This window comes from Condylura cristata, unplaced genomic scaffold (assembly GCF_000260355.1).
Source record: "Condylura cristata isolate star-nosed mole 26May11 unplaced genomic scaffold, ConCri1.0 scaffold00002, whole genome shotgun sequence".
Lineage (NCBI taxonomy): Eukaryota > Metazoa > Chordata > Mammalia > Eulipotyphla > Talpidae > Condylura > Condylura cristata.
Genome location: NW_004567103.1, coordinates 41,152,133 through 41,179,958, shown reverse-complemented (window position 1 = coordinate 41,179,958; position 27,826 = coordinate 41,152,133). Strand labels below are relative to the sequence as shown.

Below are 27,826 nucleotides of genomic sequence, written 5' to 3'. Positions count from 1 at the left end.
CTGCGCCACCAGGGAGGGCCAATGTACAATTATTTAAAAAAATTTTTTTCTAGTGAGGTTAAAGAAAATTGAAAAGAAAAGATAGGAGCTCCTTTACTATACAAATAAAGCTCCCTGTCCTACAAATTATATATATTCAGTGCTTTTGGTGAGTCCTCTTATGATTTTCTCTAGCTTTACCAATTTGAGAGTCACTATTTATTGATATATGTTATCTTGACTGACAAAAAAAATGCGTGGTTAGGTTATTTGTAATGTCACCTTGATAATCACAGTGCTAGCTTACTTGACACTCTAAAACACTGGCATACATCTTTTACACCTGCTTTTGGTTTCAACTTCTGCCACTTCAGAGAAGTGTTCCTAAAATTGACAAAGGGAGAAAATAAAAGATAAAGATGGGGGCTGGGGGGGATGGGAGTGGTAAAGAAGACAGATTTTTCATTTCTTATCTTGTGATACATTGTGCAGCAGTAAGCACTACTATCTCCTACATAGACCCTTTGAAGATAGAAAAGAGAAAACACTAAGGGAAAGCTTTAGAAACTAGAGATTGTCTTTCTATTCTATGTGGCTTTGTCCTTTTACAAAGTCTGCATGACCTTTCCTATTGCATTAAATAAAAACAAGGGTGTAAGGACTGATGATTCATTTTGGTGAGTTGGTTACAGAAGTAGCTCTGGCATCTGTTACTTCCACTCTGTTATCCATTACTCCTGTTATGTCAATGGTAGCAGACATTTGATTCACTACTGAGATTTGGATATGAAGGGGATCCAAGGTGGGTTACAAAGTAAATCACATAGCTAAATCTTCTTTTCATCTTCACCTCACCTGTTTCTCTGTTTCTAAATTTCTGAAAGACTGGCAGTTGGTGGCCTTCACCTCACAGGCAGGAGGGGCTCTAATTATTTCAAGAATAATTGATTAAAAATGCAGAGTATAATAGCCTGTTAACAAGATTCCAGAACTGGGAGATGGTATGTCTTTTTGGCGATGATAAAAAAGCAAATTTCCCATTCCCCAACAAACACATGGAAGAAGTGAGGTGCCAACCAAACCTTGAACCAAGAAAAAAAAATTTCATTCACTTAACACCTGCATTTTTTTTTTACATTTACTTATTTATGCATATGGAACTGGGGTACAGGCCAGAGGTACAGGGGTGGGGAAAAGGATCCACCAGAGACAGAGTGGGAGCAGAACAGGTAGACTGACGAAATACACTACTGAGGGAAGTAGCTGGTGGGTGAGACAGGAGAGGTCTGCTGTGCCATGTGGGTCACCTCCGGGCAGGGATCAAACTTGTACTGAAGTGGCTGTGGTTGGCTTGCAGTGCTGCTCTTTAACCCGCTGCACTACCAGGGAGGGGACTTTTTAAAAATTTATTTTAATTAATTAATTTTTTACATCATTCTTCATTTTGTGCATTTTTCATGGACTTCTACCACCAATTCACCCTTGGCCATCATCATAGTCTCATGCACTCTGCCCACCCCAGTTTTGATCTTATTCCCCCCTCCACCTATTGCAAAATGGCTCTGGTTTATAGTTGTTCATTGTTATTTGTTTTTACGTTATTATAATTGCTTTTTATCGCCTGATCCCTTATGTTCCTGCTATGAGTGAAACCATCCAGTTTGCATTCCCACTAGCAGTGCAGGGGAGTTCCTTTTCTCCACATCCTTGCCAACATTTGTTGTTGCTCGTTGTTTGAAGATGTGCCATTTTCACTGGGGTGAGGTGGTATCTCATTGTGGTTTTGATTTGCATTTCCCTTATTACAAGTGATGTACTTTTTTTCATATGCCTGTTGGCGGTCTGCATTTCCTCTTTGGAGGAATGTATTTTTGGCTCTTTTGTCTATTTTTTGATGGGGTTATTCACTTTTTAAAAAAGATTTATTTATTTATGTATATAGAACTGGGGTACAGGCCAGAGGTTCAGGGGCCGTGAGAGGATTCACCAAAGACAGAGTGGGTAACAGAAAATGCCTACTTACAAAGTACACTGCTGAGGGGAGCAGTGGGGTGGTCAGGAGAGGTCTGCGGAGCCATGTGGGTCACCTCCAGGGTGGACGGGGATTGAACTCATGCTGAGGGGACTTTAGCTTCTTAGTGCTGTGCTTGAACCCGCTGCACCACGAGGGAGGGCCTATTCACTTTATTTTTGTTGAGTTTCACCAGCTCTTTGTATTTCTTTGTGATCAGTCCTTTGTCATTAGTATTGTGTGCAAATATTTCCCCCTAGTGAGTGGGGTGTCTCTTTGTTTTGTGTAATGTCTCTCTTGCTGTATAGAAGCTCTTTAGCTGATGCAGTCCCAAGTGTTTATCCTTTTCTTCATTATCCTTGCTTTGGGTGATGTACCTTTAAAGATGTTACTGAGTGCCCTCCCTGGTGGCACAGGAGGGTAAAGCACAGCAATGAGAAGCTAAAGCCACTTCAGCATGAATTCGCTCCACATCAGGGAGGGAATCCACATGGCCCTTCAGACCTCTCCTGACTCTGCTCGATTATCCCTGCTCCCCTCAGCAGTGTAGTTCATCAGTCAGCCTGTTCTGCTTCCCACTCTGTCTCTGGTGAATTTTCTCACAGCCCCTGCACCTCTGGCCTGTACCCCAGTTCTGTTTGCATAAATAAATAAATCTTTAAAAAAAAAAAAAAAGGTGTTACTGCGGCTAATATCTGCATTTGTAAGGAAATTTACACCAAGTGTCAAGCTAGAATTTCTTGAGACCCAGAAAGTTAAAGGGAAAAAAAAAAAAAAAAAGCCCATGAGTGGAAGCATATAATTAAGGCCAATATTGGTCTTACTGGAAAGCACAGTCTGTCCTGAAGTGGCATAATGGATCTCTTATAATTTGCTGATTGAGAAATGGCCCAACGATGGCTAGCAATCACTTACATCCCAAATCAGAGGAATATGAACATCCACTCAGGAGTGCATTGAGCAGTTCTTGGTTTCCCATTTTCACCCTGTTCATTGCTAACATCACTGCCCTCAGTGACCTTACCCATACCTCGCTCTGGGTCTAGTGGTTGCCCCACTCAGTAATGATAATGATTTGCTTCATGCAAGGGCAGAGTGCTGGCTGTGTAATAGGCCAAAGCCAGGTTGTAGGAGGCAAGGCTGGTAGCCTGAGGCCTGCAGGCATCGTACTGTCCCTCTTTGTAAACAGCCCAGATTGACCTAGCTGTCAGGCTTGTTCTCTCCCCCACTGTCTTAAGTGCTTTCTCAGTATCTACTCCCCCAGACTTTTGGCCTCGAGTAGTAGTGAATTACCCAGCACGAGCTGCATACTGCGCAGCCTAGCTAAGTTAGAAAAGAATCCCCTGACCTAGCACACTGTATGTTTCCCTCATGCTAATAAGCAAACGAAAAAGTCGCTTCAATATACAGCTTACAAAACTTGTATGTAAATCCCTTCAGATTTTCGTTCAAATACAAGACCATCAATATCAACTAAATAGAAGTACCTTGGGCAGTATAGATTAAAGGTGACAAATTACAGACCATGCCTTAGCACTCACAAAGGGTCAAATTCTCAGAGATCTGACAGAATTGTAATACACAAGAGGTCAGAAAATATTCTGAGCAAGCATCACATAAAGCTATGCAGTTTTCTTTAAAGGAAAATAAAATAATTAGAACAGGAGTCTCTATGCTTTACTGAAAGCTATCAGGTCGGACCATACACAGTACTGTTTTTATAGGTTGAAAACTTCTCTAAGTCATGTTTTACAGTTACAATTTCTGAAAACAAAGGGTTTGGGATAAAGGAAACAAATAGTAAAGCTCTTTCTTGTAGCTTATAGAAAATTAAATGCTTGAGCAGTATCAGTGGTGTTCACAGTGAGAGTCCCAAAATACTATCAGAGGGTTTTGAAAATAAAATTGGCATTATGAACCTACCAGAAAGTTTACAGTCTACTGGTATACCATGTGATCAGTTATGTGAACAAAAGGGAAGGAATCTGGTAGGGTAATGAGACTGAATATTCTATATTAGTATAGAAAATTTTTCTTTTATTGAGAGGCTAAACCATGGGAAAAAATTCCAGCATAAATGTGTCCTAAGTAGAAATACAATGGTTAAGAATTAAGAGGCCCACGCTAGTGGCACAGTCAGTTAAAGCACAACACTATGAAGTTAGCTGCAGCCACTTTAGCATGAGTTCAGGATGCGGCCGGGGTGGGGACCCACATGTGGGGCAGACCTCTCCTGTCTCACCCACTGCTCCTCTCAACAGTGTACTTCATCGATCTGCCTGTTCTGCTCCCCACTCTGTCTCTGGTGAACCCTCTCACTGGCCCTCTACCTCTGGCCTGTAACCCAGTTCTGTATGTAGAAATAACTAAATCCTTTTTTAAAAAGGAATTAAGAACTGAGTTTTAAGGCTACCTGTTATTAATCAGTGTTAAAAATCAAATATGAAACATTAAAAGTATACCTTGTTTATGCTTATATATTCAGATTTTCAAAAAATGGAACCAAAAAAAAGCTATGAATTTATCAATTGTTTATTGTCTACACACCATAGCACCATAATTTTGTTATGGCACATTTTCCCCTGATTGCATCCTAAAAAGTATTTTGAGCACAAAGAATATGTGTTAGATGAAGTACTAGAAAATTCTCCTCAAACATACTAAAGTTTATAAAAAATGTATGCATTACAAAATAATATAATTATGAAGGCTGTTATAGTGCACCACAATCCTTGAAGTCCAAATAACTTATATATTGAATTCTAGACTTGCAGGGCTAGTCTGTGGATGATCTTGTCATGCAAAGCACAAGAGTTGCAAAGAAGAGGGAATATAGGCATTGCAGATAATATTAAATACAACTTTCCTGTTCACTTGAATTATTTTTATAAATCCTTTACAGTTCCAATTCTTTTTAATGATATCCCATTTTTTAAAGATTTCTCAATGAAAAGTTACCCACTAAGTCATTTTAAATGCTTACTCATTTCGACATGTGACAACAAATGAAAATGCCAAATAAATGCAGGTAAGACAGAATGCCAATTGTATATAACAAAGCAATATTGATTAAAAACCATTACCACAGATTACTATATATTCCACCCTATAATCTCATAAATCAAAGCTTTTAATTGTCTGGATTCATAAGTGACTGTATTCTTTCCAATATGCATTCTTTCTTCTTCCAGGGGTTGTTCAATAATGGCAGGTATGTTCCTGCCATAAAGTTCACAATGTTCTAGAAACTGGATACATTCTTCAATTACACTGTCACGCAGCACTATCATGTGTTTTGACATATTTTCTAATAAGGACAGGAAGCATCTTTTGGCATAATACCAGGTATCAGTTCCTAGTTTTTTATTATAAGGTTCTAAGCTTTTGATAACCCGGGAAATACCAAAGTCATAGTTCCCTTTGGCACAGTAAAGTGTCCCTATGACCAGATTCACAATGCAGAGGTGGTAGACTTTCTTGTCCGGTTCATCATAGGAGAGCTGCTCCTCCTCCTTTTCAATCTTCCTCATCAACTCCTCTGCTTCTTCATTCTGACTTGTCATAATATATGAAACACAGAGGTTAGCCAATACAATAGCACTGACATGCAGGATATTGTCATAATGCTTCTTGACTATGGGCTCATAAAATCCTATGGCTTCCTTGTATTTGTTTTCCTGCATGAACAGAACATGAGCCACATTCAGCTTCCAAACATCGTGGTCACTACAGAACTCCACAGATTTGCGGAAGATCTTTTCTACCATCGGGTAATTTTCAAGGTTCCAATAGATTTTTGCCTGGGCCATCAACACGGGGATATACTTCTCAAGGGTGTCATCATATTCATTCACTGCTTTTTTCACAGCTTCATCATCTCTGTTGTGTCTTGCTTCCTGTACTTGCTTAGTAAGTCTCCGGAGCTGTTCAGTCAGAATCCCTGCTAGCCCATCAAGCTTAAGGAAAGCCTCTTCAGGAGCTGTCTGACATGTGATCATGGCATCCAAGAAATCATAGAGATAGGGCGTGAGGTACTTATAAGTCAAGTGGGCATTTTCTGCCAGGACATCTGCTGCCAGATCAAAATACTCATACTTACAGTAGAGCAACAGCAGGTTGCCAAAGGTCTCTGGGGGAAAAGGGTTCTGTTGGAGCAAAAACTGTAGCTTTTCAAACCCTTCTGTAGGCCTGGCATCCATGTTCATTAGTGCCTGGTTGTGCAGGGTCACAGGATCTAACTCTTCTTCTGCCCTAGGTGGCATGTCAGTGAGGGTTTCCTGGGCCACCTCATAGTTTCTCAATTGATATTCGACAGCGGCCTTGAGGTTGAAGGCTTCCACCAGAGCAGTCTGGTGAAGGACTAGGGTGTTGCCCACACTGCGAACATCAATGCCTTCAGTGGTCATGCCCACACCTAGCTCTGGGTGCTGGCGGATGCCATGCTCAATAATGTCAGCGATATGCTTCAGGGCTGAGGCATACTGTCGGCTACTGTAATAAGCCAATGCCAGATTGTAGGAGAGATCAGGCCGGTAGCCTGAAGCTTGCAGTGCCACAAAGAACTTGGAACACGCGGCTTCATACTGTCCCTCCTTGTAGAGTAAACAGCCCAGGTTGACCTGGCCATCGGGCTCATTCTCACCCCCACTATCTTCTGTCCCTTCCCCACTCAGCAGCTGCTCCACCAGGCTTCTGGCCCCGGGCAGGTCGCCCTCACTGTACTTGATCGCAGCTTGCAGACGAAGCACTCGGTTGTGATAGGCAGGGTTGTCCAGCAGGAGGAAGGCGACCCGGGTGGCCTCTGGATAAAGGCAGGCTTTGTAGAGCGCCTGGGCCTGGTACAGGCGGTACTGCTCCAGGTCCGGGTGCAGCTGGCCCAGCTGTTCATAGCACTCGGCGGCCAGCGCGAACTCCTGCAGGCGGTAGTAGCAGTAGCCCAGCAGCGACAGGCCAGCGCGGCTCCTCGGGCTCCGCTGGAGCTCTCCGCCCAGCAGCTGCACCGCCTCTGCGTAGCGGGCATCGCGGATGAGCCGGTACACCACGGCTGTGTACTCCCCATCGGGGATCTGCGCACCGCCCAGCCCCGCCATAACCGCCTAGGTGGCTGTGCGTCCCAGTTACTACGGCAACAAGCCCACCAGTAATGGCGGAGTGCTTCTCTGAAAATTACTTTGCAGCGGAAGGAGAACTAGAAATATCTTTGCTGGGAATAAAAGAGAATCACTGATATTTTCCAATCACTAGTGAGCGTGGAATTATGTGGGCCGTTGAGGCCGCGGATCACAGGCCAGAGAGGCAAAGCCTCCGGGTAGAAACAAACTCTACTTCCCAGCATGCAGTTTTCAATCGTGACGTCCTCTGGACATGGCCGCGCCGCGCTGCATTCTGGGAGGCGTAGTTTCTGCGGGTTGGGTCCGCCCTTGGGAGAGGAAGTTGTGCAGGTTTTTCTTGTTTATGGTTGCGTGTTTCTGGTAGTCTGTGGTGTCACCTTGTTCTTTGATACGGAGAAGAATTGTTTATAGTTACAAATACCTTGCTTTTTAACCTGTGTACTGCACAATGCTTATGAATGGTGTCGTCTTGTGTTTGTGACTGTAAATTAATGGGACAGAAAAATGAATGAACTTCTTGGTATTTGCGTGTGTTGTCTTTTTCAAGCTGCCTAGATGGCATTCTTTCTATGGACATAATACGCAGGTACCAGGAGTCCTTATTTTTGTCATTTCCATAGGTTGAAAACAGGAAACGATTTTGTGAATCTTGATAATGGAAGAGGTTCACGTTCAAGCCAGATGTCTCCCTCCCCGTTTTTCATAAATGAGAATTATTACAGAACAATTGGCATTTGAACTTGGTCTTCCAACTGTCATCACAAGTAAGAAATCAGCCTTCCTTAATCTCCCTTCATCTCCATTGATCTGGGATCTGCATTAGTCAGCCTAGTACCTAAGATTAAAAGTGTAGGAGTGAAAGGATGTGTTTGTTACGCAGTTGAAGATTGGTGCAAGTATTTTAGCTGCTGCTTTGAAAATTTTATTTTCCATCTTTTAATATATGGATTTCAGAGCCATTACCAACCACACCATATGGCACACTACTATCACTTACATGTATTATTTCTGGTCTACAAAACCACTCTATATTCTGTATTTTGTTGATGAAGAACATGTGTACTAGAATGGTTTAAGGATTTAAAGACCACAAAGCTCTGCAGAAAGCAGGAATTTAAAAGAAATGCTAGTTTAAGAGCTTGACAGGTGCATTCAGAGGTTGGGTTGAAAGAAGCCACAAAACAGTGACTGATAACCTATTCTGTGCATCTTCTATAGATGAGTTTGTAAGGGCCCACTGCCACGTTGTATGACAGAAGATGAGGATTTTTTCCCCCCTATCAGAAAAGCTAATCAATTCTGTGTACAGGTGTTAGAAAGGTACTCGTGGTAGTTCCGTAGCTGCTAGTCACCTGGTATAACAAGAAAACTGTGGGCATTTCATTGCGTCTATCATAAAACAATGGGCTATGTATTTACTCAGTCTTCTCCCATGCTGAGAAATTGGCAGAGCTGTGGGGTCTTCCTGAGTGGGAGCAGACAAGAAGCTTTCCATTGCATGAAAGTCAAGAAAGGAACAGACTGTACCCATTTCAGAAGGGTTGAGTGGGGCTCTGGGTTATCTAACATCCCCAGAGAAAGCAGGTGATGAAAACTACTATAACCCTACTCCATGGCTTCTTTGAACCCAGTCTCTGGTGCACCTAATATTAAGCTCTTCAACTCAGTATTACTTGCGTGGAGGGATGCTGATCAGTAATGTTCAATAATCAGGGGAGGGCCTCCTTGGGGGATCAGGAGTTAAAGTCTCAGCTCTATCAAGCTATCTTCAGCCACTGCAACATGAGCTGGATCCCTGACTCACATAATGCAGAAGATGTCTCCTGTCTTGTCCACTGTTCCTCTCAGCAGTGTATTTCAGTAGATCTGTCTGTTCTGCTTCCCACTATGTCTCTGGTGAATCCTCTCAACCCCTATACTTCTGGCCTACATCCCAGTTATTCTATTCATAAATAAATAAAAAATAAATGGTTTTTTAAAATGTGGGGAAGGATGTTGTCACCTTTACTGACTATACTATCCCCATGGAAACTCAGGGTTAGTATTTTTAAATCCTTATGTATGAGCTATTACTTTTGGTGAGTTGCTATTAAGTCAAGATAAGATGACAGAACATGGAAACAGGAAATTGCCTTTTAAATCATTAGCCTGTCTGTTTTTTGTTTTTGTTTTTGTTTTTTTTTAACAATTATATTTGTATCATGAAAGCATTCACCTTCAAATGGCTTCTTGGCAATGTTTGAAAAACAGAATGACTTTCTGCTCTCCCCAAATTCCTCTGACCCCGGGAGGGTTTAGTTGAGATTTTCCTTTATTTTGCACTGATAGCCATTCGTGAGTGTGGCAGCTGAAGTGGGCAGGAGGGAGGCCATTTTGTGTCTTCCTCCTTATTTCGTGCGCTGCAGCTCCAAGACCTGGCTTGCAAAAAGCAGGACATTCGGCTTAGACAGATGGAGGGCAGGGTCATTTTCAAAATGAAATGAGTGCACAAATCACTCTGTGAAATTGGCATGACCATCGCTGCTGCTGTGATAGACCGACTTTTGTTTAGCCTGTGATAGGCAGTTGGGGAATAGATTAGTTTTGGGGGGGACCTATGTGTATGAAAGAAATCCCTTTAATTAATGATAAATTCTGTAAAGCAATGAAAAGGGTGAATTATTACAAAATGTCATATGGATCATTTTGTTTCTAAATCTTGAAAAGCTGTAGCATATGTCAAAAAGTATCTCACTGTTGCTAGCAATGAGGAAGCATTTCTGTGTTTGCAATAAAATGATTTAGTGTCTTATTGGAAGGAAATAGGATTTGAGAAATTGGTGTTGGACTCGGGTGGGTTTTACTGCATAAGCGGAGGCATGTTTACCATGTAGGAGAATTCCATTCAAGCAACATGTATAGGAGCTAAAAACGTAATTTGGCTTCTTAACATGCTTATTTTCTGCTGCCAAAATATGAGATGATCAAATCCCATATTGTGTCTGTATTCTTAACCTGTTTGGTATTCTCTTTTGAATCTTGTTAACAGGTTTGTATTATTTATCCTATGATCGTAAACGTGTTCTGTTGATAAACATTGGTAATTTATGAACATCTTGACACCACAGTGTGGTCAAAATCTTCCTTGATAAAAGAACACCTACAAAAATATTTTCAGTTGTTATTTCTTTTTCCCTCTGATTACAGGCCATTTTTTTCAGGATGGCCATTTTGAGGAGTTCAAGAGTGATTCTTCCCTTCCTCTCTACTCCCAGCTCCTACCATAAATAGGGAAGAAAAGAATAAATTAGTGCCAAACTGGTAATATAGTTGGCTGACTTTTAGGAGGAGCTGTTCAGTCTTTTAAGACTTTTGGAAAGAGTCTATATACCACATCAACATCTGGGAACATTTATGCTCAGATGGTGAGGTATTTAACCTTATTATGAACTCTCTTTCTGTGGTTGTTCTAGCTTTATTAATATTTTAATTAGATTTCCTTCTTGAACATACCTTTTCCTTTTTATCAAGTAGCTTTATTTTGGTGCTTATGATATTATTATCTAGATTAAATTATCAGGGAAAGCACAATAGCCTGATGATTTATAAAGGGGATTAGGAGGGGAGGCATACAACCACCCAAACAAAGAGCTATCTGTGTTCTGTCTTCACGCTGTACTTCCGTACCAGGACCAAATTCTACATTGCCGAAGTTACCTCATAAATCCTCACAGCCATTCTGTGAATTAGGTGATTCTTATTGTTGTCCCACTTCAAAAACAAGGATTGCAAAGCACAAAGAAGCTGGTCACTGCTGCCAGCACTCAGGCTGATGATTGCCTGTGCTGGCCAGTAGGGGCCATGCTACAACTCTCCCTCTGTCCCTGTGGGCACCTCCTCTCCAGTCATTTGAATTGGCTCTGGATCATTTGCTGCAGTTTGTTCTAATAGAACAGGCACAATGGTGTAAGAATTTTAAAGTGTAAGCACCGAAGCCGCTGTGTAATTGTATGGCTTCGGTGTGACTGGCGGCCCTGCCTCCATGGGCTACTCCCTCTCCTCCGTGTAATTGCCCATGCAAATTTGAGCACTGTCTAATGGACCCAGGAACTCGTATTCAGCTGCAGAATTCCTCCTCCCAGAAAAACTTCTGTGATTCAAAGAACCTTCCGTAATCTTTAAAATGCCCATGCACAGGGCTGTTCCATTATCCTTCTCACACAGTCAAGTATCGCAGGTTAATGGATAAACTGATAAACAAAATTAAAATTGCTGGTAGTCAGCCCTTACATCACCTTTTTCAAGAGAAATAAAGATGATCACAGAATTTAAGTTGAACTTTAAGCAGTTTATTAAAAACATAGGTAGTTAGGTCTCTTAAATCTGACTTTTAAAATCATGGGATTAATTGCCTGTGAAATGGCCAAGCATTTCTATACAATATAGTATTCATCTTATGAAACATCAAACATTAGCCTGGGAAATCAGCACAAAGGGACTGACTCCATACAAGTCAACTGAAGACATATCGTCCTTCTTATGAAAGAAAATCATTAGGGGATCCTTTTTAGATTATTGTACATGAAAATAAAATGGCAAAAATAATCCCCTCCCACCCCATGGAAAGGAAACTCAGCAAAACTTAGTCTCTTATTTCCACACTATACTGTTTTTAGAAATTTACCTAAATATGATTCAATTTAAATGAAATGAAAAAAATTGTAATTCTTACATTCACACAGAAAATGAATATAACAATAAATGATGGCCTCAAATAAGACATTTTCGTGTGTGTGTGTGTGTGTGTGTGCACAGCAAATACTTCGTTTACTTAACAAAACAAACATTTCTGTACCAGTCAGAGATATTGGTATGGATATGCTGCACAGATTGACAACTTATCTTTAGCACTGTTGATAGTTGTTCAATATGCAAGAAGGTTAAAAATTAAACTAGGAAGATGTACAATCCCAAATTACTAGCTGAGGAAAAGGGAAGAGCACACTCAAGGCAAACAGGATATTAAGCATTGTTAAATTCTTTGTGAAATTCTCCAGACTCTTCATTTTCTTTCTGCTACCTATGTGTTTATTCTATAATGGCTCATTTACAAAACTTAGAAAATTTTGCCCTCTGGTCACCAACTTTATCTTTTAAATTTCCTGATACACTTGAGTTTTGGGAGTTCTTTATAGCACATAGCAGGATAACTGCTTTGATTTTGCTATTTTGAAACAGAAACTTCACTCAGTGGCATTGCCCGAGTTTTGGGGCTCCCAATTAGGTTTTGTTCTGTTGCTTTAATGAGTCCTTTTTGAGTTTGTATTTTTTCCAGCCCAAGTGTTTTCCTCTAGATTTAAATCTTTCCCTAGTATATTTAGATTTCTGTCCTGCTTGAAGGAAATTTTTTCACACTACTACTGGGGATAAAACTGTATTTTATCTTTCTGCAATTCATTAAGAATCAGCAGGAAAACAGATTTTAAAACAACTTTACAACAAAGTAAATTGAGCAGATTCTGTTTAATCACCTAAAGTGGGTAAAGTATGATACATTTAATATGCGAGAAACTGAATTCCTATAGCATAAATATTAGTTAATCTTGTTATATGTTTTATGATATGTTTTACTATCTAACCAATATGTGCAAATACAAAATATCTAACAGTATTAAATGATATTGTTAATACAATATTAGGTAATACTGTTATCACACTAAGATTATTTCTAACCCTATGTATATACAAATATAAAACACCTGGAAATATATTGACATCTCAGGTTTCAGATACAGAAAACGCACATGCAATTTAACTTCTTTAACTCATTTTAATAAGTTTACTTTGGAAGTGAACTGAATACTTCTTCTGGGATATGTATAGTGTGAGATGATTTCAATTGTCCCTAAATGTCATTTGCCTTTCAGGTAAGACATATTTATGTTAAAGTTCTTACATGTATCATATATATAATTTAGTGAGAAAATGACTTCTTGAGGTTTGCTCCTATTTTATTTGAGATAAGCATATAAGACAGTTTACTCATCTGGAGAAAAAAATTAAGTTAAATATAGTTTGTTTATTTCATGTGGAAGTAAACTGAATAAAAGTCCATGCTTTTATATTCCAGTGGAGAGCCTGAGATCTGGAGAGTTCCAAATTAATAGGTCCAGACCTATTCATGGTCAAGCCAGGATGGCATGGTCTGCTGTGCACTGGGTGGCACCTGCATGGGTCCCAAGAGATCTCTACTGGTGCTGATGACAGTGACCTTGCAGGCTATGCATGTATTATCTACATACTGACTAATAATCTACATACTAATGGCACGTTTGAAAAATTCATCTCATAGAAGAAGTAGCTGAATCATTTCAGTCTTTAATGCCAAGAGACCCAAGTTAGCAAATACAATATGGTTTTAAAAGAAGACTCAAATGCCTTCTTTCAATGGGAAATAAATATTAATAATAAGGACTGAGAAAATTTCTCTCTCTAAATTTTGGAAAAGCAGAATGTAATAACCACACACACTTCACATTCTTGGACAGTTATACACTATTTAGAAAAGAGATTGAAATGCTTCAAACGCCTAAGTGTTCAACCTTTGACCCCCGCCCCCCTGTGTTTTATTGGCACCAGGGAAGCCGCTACCCTCCTTTTCTACTGCTTCCTTGTTGCAGAGGAACATTAGTCAGCAGTTTCTGAATTCTGACCCACAATAGGAAAGATACCTTGAGACAGGAAAAATAGATGGAGGCAATTACAAACAGCTACTTGATGGATGGTTGACACTGTCAGGGCTGCACTGTATGGCAGATTGCAATGGTGTTGAACTCCCCTTGCTACTAGTGGGTGTTGCTATTGGCAACCGTGCAGTGAAGCCAATAAAAAGGCAAGAAAATGAGAGGAAAACTCAACCTTAGTGGAAGCTGTAGGGTTTGTGCTATAAATTATGTTCCCCTTAGCAATATGCAGCATCAACATCCAGGGTACTGCAGCGCCTACAGCTGCCTGCAGTCTCCATCGTGCTCTGGTCTGGCTGGATCATAAAGCACAGGCTTTAAAATTTTGCTTTAGGTAGATTGGCATCCGTCTGTCTGGGCTATTTATTTATTGTCAGGTGAATAACAAATATGGGTTCATCTCTGCCTCCTTCACATGGCCTGATTTTCAATTCCCATTTGTGGCATAAACATGATGCGGCACAATAGCCAGAAAGACCTGCCGTGCTTCTGAGCTGTAGACGCAGGACGGTCTGTCCCTGACTCCACCCACCCTTTGTTCCTCACCTGAAGGAGGGGATGCAGCCCAGCAGAAGCTACTTTCCTTTATAGCAGAGTGATTCAGAAAACTGGCTTAATAAAATTCATAAATCTTAACAACCTCCTCTTTACCTGCACTGTGGAGGCAATTTTTCCTGTACTCATTTTCTCCGCTGGTTTCTCCAGTCTTCCCTGCAGAGACGGCTGTAAAGGGTGGCCAGACATTATTTTTTTAGGGTTCCCATTTCTCCCTCCTTTCTTACCAAAACCCCTCCCTGTTTAAGTATCTCTATTTTCTAAGCAATTGATGCTGTAATCTTCACCTTTATTTGTTTGATTGGAAGCACGTTTTTTTTTTGTTTTGGATTGACTTCCCTTTCTCCTTTCCCTTGATAGTTTCCTTACCACCTGCCTTGATTTTTGTCTTCCTTTTATGATATCTCTTTCTCCTCCTCCTTTTCTTTTCTTCCCCCACCCCCATTTCCTAGTTTATGCTTTAAAAAATAAAACTTTATTTCTGGCCATGTATAGAATCTTACATCTTCCCTATGAATACCTGTTCTCCCATCACTTTCATGTTGGTGCCTCATTTTACCCATTTTTAAACATTTCCCAAATTCTTACAGTATGCCAGGGAAATAATGTCCTTTGTGGAAAGTGACCCCTATTTATTTAATACTTGGGGAATTGAGGTAATAACTGATACTGGTTATTAACAATAGAAAAAAAGATGGTTTGTAATTTTTAGATTTATCAGAGCTAGCTTCAAGGTTCATCTAGTCCTGGATTTCCAGACTCCTCAGAGCCCCTTTATGGGCCATCATGTATGCAGTAAAAAATAGGAATTTGCAAGGGCTTTGGATCCCTTTAATATGGCTTCAAAGGACTTTGGCTTTTAGATCTATCTTGTAGATTCCATGTAAGATTTTATTTAAACTAAGACTTCTAAGGTTAAAATATGTTTGAAAAACATTTCCTAGTGTAATCTTGCTTGACAAACGAAGAGACAGACTGAGAGATGACTTGTCCAAAGTTATCCATTCAGAAGCGCCGACGCTAAGGATATTAGTGTAGCTTCCAGCCCTGGATCTCTGCAGAAGGCATACCATGCCCCTGATCTCTCAGTCAGATGTGAGCAAAGTAGCTTTCTTGTCACTGCATCTAATATTTAATGTAGTTTATTCTCATCTGCTATTGACTTGGCTTTCTGTAGAATATTTGTTCTCTGCTTAGATTGGTAGGTACTTCTGAATCCTTCACACATTATTTCTTAAATTTAAAGAGAAATCCATACTGGGGACATCTGAATTTGGCTTTAGGCTGGTACTTTAAATTTTATACCAAAACGCATCACTTGCAGAACTGAAGGTAGTCAGTGTTCATTCTCCACAATTAGGTAGTGTCCTGTGAAATGTCTCACTGCTAGAAATAGTTCCTAAATATTCACATGTCATTTGTGGCAAAGCCAGCTATAGATTTCCTTTTATTATTACTTTAATTAAAGTCTGTTAATCTATAAATCCTAAGGTCTATTCGTCTACAATGAAGATTGGATTAAAAAAAATGGAAAAAATAAAAAACAATCCCAATGCATGACTCTTGTATAGACACTAATCAGACAAACATATTTGCTGTATTTCTACTATGAGCCTTTTAAAGGGAAGCTGAAAGTGGTCTAATTTGTAAGGTAATATAATTTTTCTTTTTGGTAGGCAATCTAAAGGCTCTGATTTATCACTAAGAAGTTTTAGAATTAACATACAAATTGGGATTCTTTGGAAGTCTGGCACAAAGGGCGCTCAGGAGAGGATGGAAAGCAGGCACTGTTTAGCTTGTAACAAAACGAAGCAATGCTAATGACATCTTCACTGCTCTGTGCACCTTCCAGCGTGCACCGGGCCGACTATCTGGGTCCTCTGCCCGGAGCCTGTCTCAGCCCTGGGTGCTCATTAGGGAAAGCTGTAGTCTGTGTTCCCAGACCCACCTCCTCCTCTGTCCTTCCTGTCCCGGTCTCCCCTGCTGACTACTTTTCAAGGCGAAAGCCTAGGCATGCCTGCAGAGCATCCCTGAGACTTTAGGTCTGTCTGAGCGTAAAGGAACAAAAGATGGTGTGGTGGGACCCAAACTGGAGCTACTGCCAAAGCTGGCGGTCATTTTGCAGCAACAGCAGACATGGAGGGTTAGTTTCTGTCTTCCCCAGTCACCATGACACTGGCAGAGGAGGGGGAGGCCGCTGGAACCAGCAGTCTTTTCTGGTGCAATTCTTCCCACTTACTTCTGTTCACAGTCACTGAATCCAGCATTGGCTTCAGTTTCACATTGACCTTCACCAATGCCTAGAATAAAGCAAAGTGCAAATGGGGGAGGCATGGAGAGGAAATAGTCACTGACATTATTTTTTTAGCTCTTACTTTATATAAGGAGAATGGAAAGTAACTAAGAAATAAAAGTGACAATTATTTTGAGCTAATTTAACAAGAAATAAATATTCATTTAATGCCATTGTATTATGTTAATAGAGACTATGCAGAAAATGAAAAACCAAAAACTAAAAAACAAGACAGGGTGGTTGAGTGCTATTCCAGGGTGCCAGTCACGTAGACTATGATCCTATAAACTATGATCCTGTTTTCAATTCACACTGAGGAAACAAAATATCCAGCTCACACATCTCTAATAATAAATGTTTCTTTGCAAGCTAGGCGAGTCCAGAAGGCAATGGACCATCAACTTAACTTTTTTTTTTTGAATTTTATAATAGTTTATTTTTACATATTTTTCATCAATTTAACTTTTTACAGAAATAAACTTATTGCATGTTCTATCAGTTAGGTGATTCTCGGGGACTTACCTGAGTAAGAGGCCAGGTAAAATCATGAGATAAGAGCATGTGCTTATATTTAAAGCTAAGGATGTGGGAGATCAACGTGGAACATGCATGGAAATAGACATGAACTAAAGGGAAAAGGTGTGTGGAAGAGAGAGACCAGAGTACAGGGAGAGGGAATGTGGGGTATGACTAAGAGGCCAATTGGCCATGACGCTTGGATGCTCAGGCTTCAGCCTTCTTACTAGCATGAGATCCTTCTAAATATTTTCTATTGTGGTCATTATTGCATTTAAAAACCAACCAGCCAACAGTAACCATTCCAAAATGGTATAAACTTCCAGCCTCACAAAACATGATCTTTCCAAGAGTCCTGGAAATAAGGTGATTCATTTGAACTTAATTCAGTGAGTGATTCTGCAGATTTCACAGCAGAGGGAGTACTGGGGCAGGAGTGGTGCGTTTGCCTTGGAACTGGGGGCTACAGCAAATTCAGAAAGTTCATGTTGAAGAGTAGTAGGCAAATATCTTACAGTGAGCACTGAGTCCACTTTGGCTGGTTTGGAAATTCTATTATTTTTTTGCTTTACTGTTTAAGTGTTTATAGAGTTCCTGTTATTTAAGTGCATGAATAACTACATTTATTGGAAATCCTTTTGTTTTAACTATAAAAGGCTTTCAACATATTTAATCAGTAAGATATGGTCAGCAAAACATATCTTAGACATCAATATTTGTAAGTTTGAATAATAGTTATGAGTAAAGCCACAAACATGAAACATACAAACAAGGGTTTTAGAGATTTCACCTTTTGTATGGCTCAAAAAGGAAAAAAAAAAAAAGGAAGGAGAATTTGATGGTATCCTAATCTTTTTTTAGAAACCATCTCTATCCTTTTGAAATGAGTTTGTTTGAGTTGCTTTACAAAAATTTCTCCCCTCTGTAACCATTTTATATATTTTAGAAAATATAGAAAGAATAGATAAAAAAGAAAAAGGAAAAGAGGTGATTTGTGTTCTCATAACTCAGAGATAACCACAGCTAGGTTTTTGGTTGCTGCCTTTAGTGTTTTCTGATTGACTAAATTATGAACATATTTAAATTATATTCACATGGTGGTATTTTAATTAAGGCAGTACACACATGGCCAGAATCTAATAAGAACATAGGGATTTTTAAAACTTTGTATTTCTTGGATCTGTTTTACGTCTTCAGGGTCTCAGGGAAGTGTAAAAACCTGTATCCCACACGGACCAGGAAGAACTTTAGCTACTGAACAATTCATACGTGTTAAATACTTTGTCAGCCGCTGTACATACTTTATCTCATCTATTTCTCACCATAACTCTACATTTTACAGATGATAAAACATGTCCCTCAATGTTAGTATCACATGTGATCTTTAGTCCTTCCATATATGAAAATGAGAATCCATTTAAGAAGTTACTTTTGCTAATCCTTCCATTTTATATGGAAGCTAAGTCCTTTTCTTAAAGAAAATCAAGGAAAGGATACTAGTGAGCTAAATGGATTGAATATACAGAGAAATCTATAGAGGCTACAAGAAAGAAGGCTAGTCTAAAAACATCAAGAAGAAAAAGCAAAGAATCTTGAAATTTTGTGGCTTCAAAGTTTATTAGTCAACTCAAGACACCTAGTAATTTTGGTAAAGGTTTTAGAGGGTTTGTGATGGTGAGGAAGAACTTGAGGATATTGTGAGTGTGATTGCTGCTGTCATCAAATTGCAGTGATGTCTCATATCAGGAACTTCCTTGCTTTCATCTTTCTTACGCCTGTTTCCTTCCTCGTTGTCATGGCTCCGTCTTAGATAGTTATACCTATGAATTCCATATGAAATCTTTGTGTCCCTTGGTGCCTCTCTATTCTTTGAAAATTAGGTATAACTTGACCTCAAATTTATTTCTTGCTCCAAAGACCTTTCACATACCTTCTATGATTTTCAAGTCTTACTTCCAAGTGCTTTGTTTGTTTTTTGACTTCCTTCTTGAATCCATTTGACCTTCTTGACACCACTCTGTAGCCTTCCCAATGCAAAGGTCTACTTCATTTCCTCCTTCACAAGAAATTCTATCTTCTTAAACGTTTTGGGTGCCTACTAAGTTTACTAAACATTAGAGACTGTCATATGGAAAGTAACTTACCCACTGACTCATCCCTATATGCTCCTTCACCCTATGCAAAGAGTAATTCAGTTTTCTCCCCCATCCTTCTCTCACTGTTAATAGAGAGTGGCCCACCAGCCACCCAGTCTTCCCCCGTGTCTCTGTAATTCTGATGAATCGATTTCTCGTTATAACAAGTTTTTTAAAATTGCTTTCATTTTTTTCCTTATAGAGCAATGACTAAACAATGATCATGGAGCTGTAAGGGTATTAACTCATGGGAAAAGTAATGTTTCCACTTTATGCCTTGGATCAATGCTTTATGTCCATAGATTATATGGTCCCATACATGATGAGTCCCCTTCATCACAAGGGGAACAAAAAGGTGAACCATTGACTAGACCATTGAATTTCCAGCACACCTAGAAAACCTTCTCTGCACTTGACCTGTGGTTACAGTGTGTCAAAAGTAAAGTCCTCCAATAGGAAGAGTAGCTCTTTATTTTGAGGCTGTGTTCTCTTCCGCCTGACTGCAAACTCCTGTAAGACTTGATTTTATCCCCTTCCAAAACCTAGATGCAAGTCAAGTGGGGATTGAAAAGCTCAGAAATGATCAAGTATCCTGCTGAGCAGTGAGCTCACTACCATGGCTGAGGTGTGGTTCCCTTCACATAGATGTCCTTTAAACAGAGCATATTCTTGCTCTTCAAAGAGGTATTTCTCACACCAAGCAACAGCTTCTAATATTAAATCAGATGTGTTAGTTATCTTGTATGACCACAGAACACAGCCACACAACAACTCAGGCAGTGATCGAAATCCCCTCTATTTCCATGAGAAAAATGCAGGTGCCTGTTTTCTGCTCAAATGCACAGTGTTTTTATTTAGACAATAGTGTGTGGTAGCAAAAAATGCCATGGTTTTATTTAGTATAGTTTGGCACTGGCTCTTCACTCTGATCAAGCCTTTTAATTAAACTGACTACTATAATTCCTATGGAAATTAGTGTTTATCTTATTTTCCTGCTACAAAAGCATTTCTCTAGAACTTATTTTTTTTTTATCCCAGGAGCACAAATTGGAATTTTTTTCTGCTTGAAATGTAATTAAAAACTCATTTGATTACTATATTTCTGGCTCTGCTTTACTTATTAAATTCCTGTAATCAGTTTTCTTTTATGAAGCTGCTGGGAAATGATCTCAAAAGCAACACATTTTTCTCTTCCTTGGCAGGTTCCCGAGCATTTACTAAATTACATTCATAGCACCTGCCCGTGATTCGAATTACTCCACCAATTTACTCCTTAAACCGTTTAAGTTTATTTGGCTTAGCCCCAAACAGATTTCTTTCCTTTATCTAGCTCTTTGTTCTCCCTTCTGCTTTCTTTGTGTTGAATAAAATAATTTTTTGGTTAGGAGAGTATACATTTCTCAGAATTCCTTCTCTTTGTTCCATATAATCCCGAAACACAGAATTGCTATCCTGGAATAATGATTTCCTCTGGTCAGGTGCTGGTTCTAGGCAAAGATAGCCAAAATCCCTTCTGAAGAATTACTCTTACACTCACTATAAATGTGTGCCATTAATGCAGCTAGCTGAGAGAATACAAAACCATCACAATATTAGGAAAGCAAGAAATTATCCACAGACCTCAATTCCAAGGCTAATAGTGATTATGTGCCATGACAAGATAATTGCTCCCAGTATTTAGAAAGAGATGGGTATTCCTAAAGTTTTCTCAATAGTGGGTGACACCTGATGCATTTTGTGTACCTGCTACTAGTGTTTGCAGTGTCTGTTCTTCATTCTCCTCTGAGGCATCTCTGGGGCTTGGCCACTCAGTGTTTAAACACATCCAGAGGCTACAAAGTTACTGTCTCCTGGGGGCCCAGCTTAAGCTTACTCTTTGTTCTGATTTGAGAATGTTGTTCTTTATATTGAGCTGAAGTCTCCGTCCCTTCCACTTCTCCCTAATGGTTCTCACCCCTGGGTGCTCTACCTTTAAATCAGAATCTACTTGGGCAGTACAGGGCAAATGACCTTATGCTGCTCCCAGTGGGTTTAGAAGTTGATAACCCACCTAAAGACCCACTTGGGATGTGCTGTATACCTTTTGGGGTATTAGGGGAGCTCTAAGCTGCTCTCAGCTTCCTCCTGGCCCCATACAGACAGGATCCTGAATAGTTCTCCACTAGGGGGCATAGCCTGGCATCCAGTGATCCAGACAGCCCAGGGACTCTGTTTCCTTCCTGATGGAAGGAACACCCATGGGTGAGTCCTCTTGTTACTAGAGCATACAGTTTATTCCATATTCTCTTTGTTTTCAAATAAGTATACATTGACATAGTTCAATGGATATGAAGGGTATAAAAAGGTGCAGTGTAAAATCACCTCTTTATCTCTTGGTCCAGACATTGTTTCTTTCCCTAGAGGGAACTGTTGTCTTCAGTTTCTTGAGTATCCTTTGAGAAACATTTTAAACATATGCAAATATGTCACTATATAATATATAGCTCATACATATATAGATTATATATAGCTTATCTATATTACATATGTATATCTACACTAACCTGACCTTTTTATTCTTAATGTATCTTGGGGAAAATTCCATAGCACTATAAAGCTGCAGCTTCCTCACTACTCCTCAGTATTCCATTGCTGTCATAATTTGTTTAACCAGTTCCACTTTATATATATACTTATCGATTTTCTTAGTATTTGACTATTACAAATAATGCTGTAATGGATATCATACATAATCATTTTTATAGATATAGAGTTTTCAGAAGGTCATTTTAGAACTGGTGCATTTACATTTGGTAATACTGCTACTAAATCTACACATATGGTTTGGTTTATGATCTATAGCATGAGTCTTATATTAACCATCCTATACAGAAAGAAAAGATTAGAACCATAGCTACTGTTTAAATTAAGGCCTTAGAAAGAGAGTGTGAGGTAAATCTAAGAATACACATCTAGAACTTAGTTTTGTCCTCTCTATATTTCCTAGGTGTTAATTTCTATAGTGCTCTTGGGTTTTATCTAAGCCTTTCTGATTCAAAAGCATCCTGTGAAAAGTTCCCTCCCTAAACAACTAGTCACCCTTTACCACTCAGCTTCTACCTTCTCAGCCTTGTCTGGTGTTCTGGGGTGGTTGTGCCTGCCTATAACATGTTTGGTTTCTCCAGAACACAACTTCTTCTCTTTATCATACTGTAAATATCAATTTTGAGGTTTCTCTCCCCCCTGGTCCCCCCTACCCCCCGACGTTGAAGATACTGATTTTGGGATTGTATGCTTCTTTTTAAACTCTGGTTCCTTTAAAGATGTTCTCAGTGCCACCAAGAACAATTTGACTTTGATGTGCCTTTATGTTGTTTCCTTTATGTATCTTTTGCTCAGGGTTTATTGAGAATCTCAGTTCTGTAAACTTAGAATTTTCACTAAATTAAAAAAATTTCCACCACTCTTTCTGAGTAACTTTTTAATGTTCTACTCTGGCACTCCAGTTTTACATATATTAATCACTGGGTGTTGTCCATAGCTCAGCTGATTCTCTGCTCTTCATTTCCAATCTTTTCTATTTCTATGTTTCATTTGTGAATGGTCAAAGATGATTGATTAGCTGTAGGAGAGTAAGTTGATTCACTGACCATTTTGGGTGTTTCTTTGAAAGAGTGAAAAAACCTTTGAGCCAATATTACTGGGATGCTTAAGTGAGACCAAGTGTGCTATGTGGAAATTAGCATTTGGAGTCTATACAGACAAGAGGGATCAAATTTCAACTTTCTATTGCTCTGTCACTGAATTTCTTCTCTGCAGAAGAGAAACTTAATGTTTTTCATCTCAGAAATTACAATTTTGAGTTTTGGAGGTTGATTATCAGACTCTATCTTTCTGAATACAATATTATGGAATATGTACAAATATTACATAGTATAATAAAATATCACAACTGTCTTATGTGCTCTATCTGTTCTATGATTTGTGTCATTTCTGAGTCAATTCTTTTAGGTCATTTTGTTTTTAGTATCTGTATTCCTGGCAATTCTTGATTGGATATTGGACATTATAAATTTTATATGCTGGATGTTGGATTTCATTTATTTTGTTTGCATTTTTTAAAAACATTTTCAGTTTTGTTCTGGAAAATAGGAAACTCAGAAATAATGGCATCTTTTGAGGCTTGCTTTTAAGCTTTGCTAGATAGGTTCAAAGTAGCTAGTGGATCACTTGGCCCCACTACTGAAAAAAGCAATTATCAGTATCTCGAGCATTTGAAGGATTTTCTCTAATGGCCTGTTTTCTAGTCAGTGAGGACTATTCTACTTGTTCATTTTTGCCAGAGTTCCCTCAGTTTCATGGTTCCCTTACAGGTTTGTGGTAAATAGCACAAACTGGAGCTTTCTCTGTACTCTTCTTTGGGCTCTCTAATATCCTTTGCTCTTCCTCCATGATTCAGTGAGGTTCCTGCACTCTTTCCTGGGTTCCCTCTTCCTGAGCCATGACCTGAAAATCTCTAGGGCGAAAGCCAAGACAACTGTAGGGTCTTACTATTTTTTCCTTCTCTCAGCAATCATTTGATTGTGCTGCCTGTTGTCTTCTGTCTGAAAAATGTTGTCTCATATATTTTCCTGTTTTTTAATTTTTGTTTTGGGTTTTTGTTTTTTCTTATTGCTGCTGTTTGTCCCTACTACTGTTTCCTGGCCAGCAGTGGAAGTCATTGGTTGTCATCAACTCTGTCTTGGGTACCATCCCATCTCTAACTCCTAACTCACTGGCCCCAGGAAACAGCAGTCCCCCTCTCCTCTGTCCACAGAACAGTGGTAGGAAGAAGGGCAATTTGAGGACAGCTGCCCGTGGCTGCCAGTGGGGTCAGGACCTCCTGACCTGCTACAAAATCCTGCTGTAAAAACAAACCTGCAGTGACCCCTTGGGAAATGAATATAGTATTTTCTCTTATTACCCTTATTGCTGAGACTTTGTTTTAATCAGTTCACCAAGCTGCTAGGAGTGTGAGCCCTCTGTCATCATGACCCACATTTATTGTCATCTGGCCCAGGATGTGCTTATTAGGTGAACACAATCACTTCTTGCAACTCAACTGCTGGATAGTGGGGCAGATGTGGGACAAGGGAATTAGCAGAGAAAGCCATGTTCTCAGGAAAATCAATACTCCTCACCTCTGTGGTTGGAAGGGGAGCTTAGAGAAACTCCACCAAATGAAAGCCTGATTTGTCTTTGAACCTGAAATGTTATTAATACCTACTAAAAACCTTGAAAGTATCTGAGCAGGCTATTCAGTTTTTGTTTTTGTTTTTTTTTTTTAAGGCCAAAGAGAGAAAATGGTTTTCAATTCCTATTGGTGAAATTTATTTCCACAATGCTGGAAATAATACTTAGTGTTTTTTACCCTCCACACCTGTACCTTGCCCAATAAAAAATAACCAGAAGCTACCAGATACAGTCAACGGTAGAGAAGAAAGAATTTAAAGCATTACAAAAATATAATTTTTAAAATAAAATAAAAAGTAGATTTGGAGTTCATCTCAGATATCTTTTTGAGGCAATATCCCTTTATTACTGTGATTATTTACTTTTTGAGCAAAAATGTCAAAAAACAGTCCCTCTGAGCTTTAAGACTCTGAATGGCAATCATTGATGATATTGCTAATTGTCATCATCTCTGCTCAGAGCTTCAACAGGAGGGGTGAGAGAACATGTAAGTGGTGGCAGGCCCTGAAATTCTCTTGGGTTTACTTGACTGGCTTTTAAGACATGTGAATTCAGAGGGAAGTGCTCAATCGTGAAAACAAATCTGAACTTTTAAACTAGTGAGTTGTTTAACTGCTAATCTACCTGGCTCCCAATGATTAAGATTATTCAAGACTTTATCTCACATATTTCTGACTTTTAAATGCCATGATATACACACATAATGATGCAGCAGCTGACTAAGAGTGACATTTGGCTCAGCAAACTTTTGCTCTTCGACTGTGTTTTAAAGGCCAAAGACAGAAGAAGCTGATTGCCTAGAACTGAACTTGTCATCTACCTCCAAACCTTCCTCTACTTTCAGGTTTATGTCAAGAAAGGGAGCATCACCCAATGACAAAACCCAGAAATCGATGAGTTGTCATGACACCCCCCCCCCCCCGGTCCTTCCACAACGCCTCTCCCATGCAATCTGTCATCAAGTCCTGCCAATCTTACTTCCAGGGTGTTTTTGAATGTCAGTCTACATACAAAAGGTTATTCTACAATCCCAGTTAAGGCTGTTGTCACCCTCTCAATGGCTTTACACCTGTTTCAGCCATAACTGGGCTTCCTGACTCCTTCTTGCTTCTGTCCAACTCACTTTCCACATTGAAACCATCTTGGAGTGGGCAAACAAATTCACAAGTCTGAGTTTACTGTTCTCAACTCTTAACATTTTTCAGTGGCTCCCCTTTGATATGAAAGTTCTGTAAGATCCTACAGGAAAAGAAGAACTATGGTATTAAAAGAGAATTAAATCCAGAAACAAATGAGAAAAACAAATGAGAAAAAAAAATCAGAAAACCCAACAGAAAACTTGGGTTCTGTTACAAAGTCAGAATTTGAAATGCCAAATAATCCCATCAGGTTATCTAAAAATCCTGAAATATACATCTTTCTATGCATTTTAACATTTTCCTAAGTTAAAAAAATAAACTAACCTCCACATGGTGGGTTTGGCAGGGGACCAGCTGAAGTGTTACTTTCTACATGTGAGAGCAGATGGAGCTGACTGTGAGGTCCAGACGGGAGGCAACAAACAGATTCCTCCTAAACCTCACTCCTTCCCTCCCCAGTTCAATAGCCTTTGAAACTCAAGGTTGTATAAAAATTAATTTGCATTAAATTGCTTAAGATAATGTATTCGCCACCATAGGAGGCTTCCAGCAGGTTTAAAAACTTGTTTCAAAAAATAAACAATAATGGTGAGTACAAACCAAAACTTCCAGGGATAAAAGTTTTTAAACATTTGCATTAAAAGATGCCAGCTTTAAAATAAATCTTTAGTATGTAATTTGCCTAAAGTAAAAAAATTAATAATAATCATTTACATATGTTGCACATATAACTGTGAGACACTACATACATTTGTGCTTAATATATTTTTATCTCATTAAATCTTCATAACCACCAAATGAGGGAGCTATGCCCATTATCAGGCCCACTTTAAAGAAAAGCAGGCTCAGAAAGACTAAGTAATTGCCTGAGGTCACAGAGCTTTGGAAGGAGATTGCTGACTTCAGAGTTCAAGTTGGTGACCAATAAACATATTTGTAATGCTTCCCTGTGATTCTGAATCTGACAGTCCTGCTGGTTAGAATGAGAATCAAAAGGGAATTTAAAGTGCATTGTTTCTCTAGTATAAGGGATATCTAATTATTAAAAAATGTTTTCTTATATTGAATGGTCTCACGTCTAGGAGGAATGTAGAGAAAACAAACAAGAAGTAAAAAAAAGAAATTATAATAAATAAAAAATCAAAATCATCAGGCAACTATATATTGGAGACATTCTGTAAGGGAGGAGGAGGGAGAAGGACCAGGACAGGGGTGGGAAGAGTACAAGGTACTATGGTGATGGTGCATGGGGAATTGGTGGTGGGAATTTCACAGGGAAATTTTATATTGTACAAAAGTGAAAGATGATGTAGTGAATATTTAAAAAAAAATTAAAAATCTAAAAAAAGTTTTCTCTAATAGAAACAGTGCTTCTGTGGTCTCAAGTGCGTTCATAAAACTTAGATATGAAGAGATAAGAATGGGTCAGGGATAGGCATGAGCCAGAGTCATCCTGAAAAAGTATGATCAAGGCTGTCCAAACACAAGGCTAAAATGTTAAGATCTTTGCTGTGTCATGAAGTATGTTATAATCGGAAAAGGTCCAGCCAGAGGTAATGGCTTCAACTTGCTGAATGAGTGGCCTCATAAGCACTGAGGATCCAAAATAGATGGTATTGCAATCGGCTAGAATACAGTGAAGTTTAAAAAGCTCCAGTCTTACAACTTCTGTCCCATTTTGGGATAGCAACATTTATTCTGTCAGAATAAATAGTGTGTATTTTAGTCTCCTTTTGTTAGGCGGGAAGGATGTCCTGAACAAACTCTACAAATAGAGGTTTTGTGGACTCCACCCCCTACTCCAGTCACCCAAACTACAACTCCAAGGGAGGACTGCTAGGACCCAAGGGTGGAATTAAACAGCCATTTTGAGACTTTTAGCCTATAAAGGCAGACATGTTGGGCTGAGGGTCTCTCTCTCTCTCTCTCCCTTGGCCTCTGTGGCTGGTGACTGGTTACTTGGTTCTTGTTCAGCTTTCAGTGTGCTTTTAGGGTTCCAAGTCAGCGGAACTGGTAAGATGCACTAGCTAATTTGTATCTCTCTCTCTCTTTCCCTGAGTTATTCCTTTTCTTTTCCTCTTGTAAATAAACTCATTATTGACCTTTTTGTGTATGTCTGCAGTGCAATTGAATCTTAAGTGCATGGATGAGGAC

The 27,826-nt window shown here is 39.3% G+C and overlaps 2 protein-coding genes across 3 annotated transcripts in view; both read right to left on the bottom strand.

Annotated features, from left to right (window-relative positions):
• Positions 1-4,540: 4,540 nt before the first annotated feature.
• Positions 4,541-7,282, bottom strand: LOC101629434 (tetratricopeptide repeat protein 30B). The gene has a single exon (XM_004674491.2). The coding sequence runs from the start codon at positions 7,078-7,080 to the stop codon at positions 5,083-5,085; it is 1,998 nt and encodes a 665-aa protein (XP_004674548.1). The 5' UTR covers positions 7,081-7,282; the 3' UTR covers positions 4,541-5,082.
• Positions 7,283-15,979: 8,697 nt separating this feature from the next.
• Positions 15,980-27,826, bottom strand: part of PDE11A (phosphodiesterase 11A) — a 304,831-nt gene continuing 292,984 nt past the window's right edge. For both annotated transcript variants that reach the window (XM_004674489.2, XM_004674490.2), the window contains exon 20: positions 15,980-16,678. In XM_004674489.2, the coding sequence (XP_004674546.1) occupies positions 16,523-16,678 (156 nt within the window). In that variant the 3' untranslated portion in view covers positions 15,980-16,522. The remainder of the gene's footprint in view (positions 16,679-27,826) is intronic.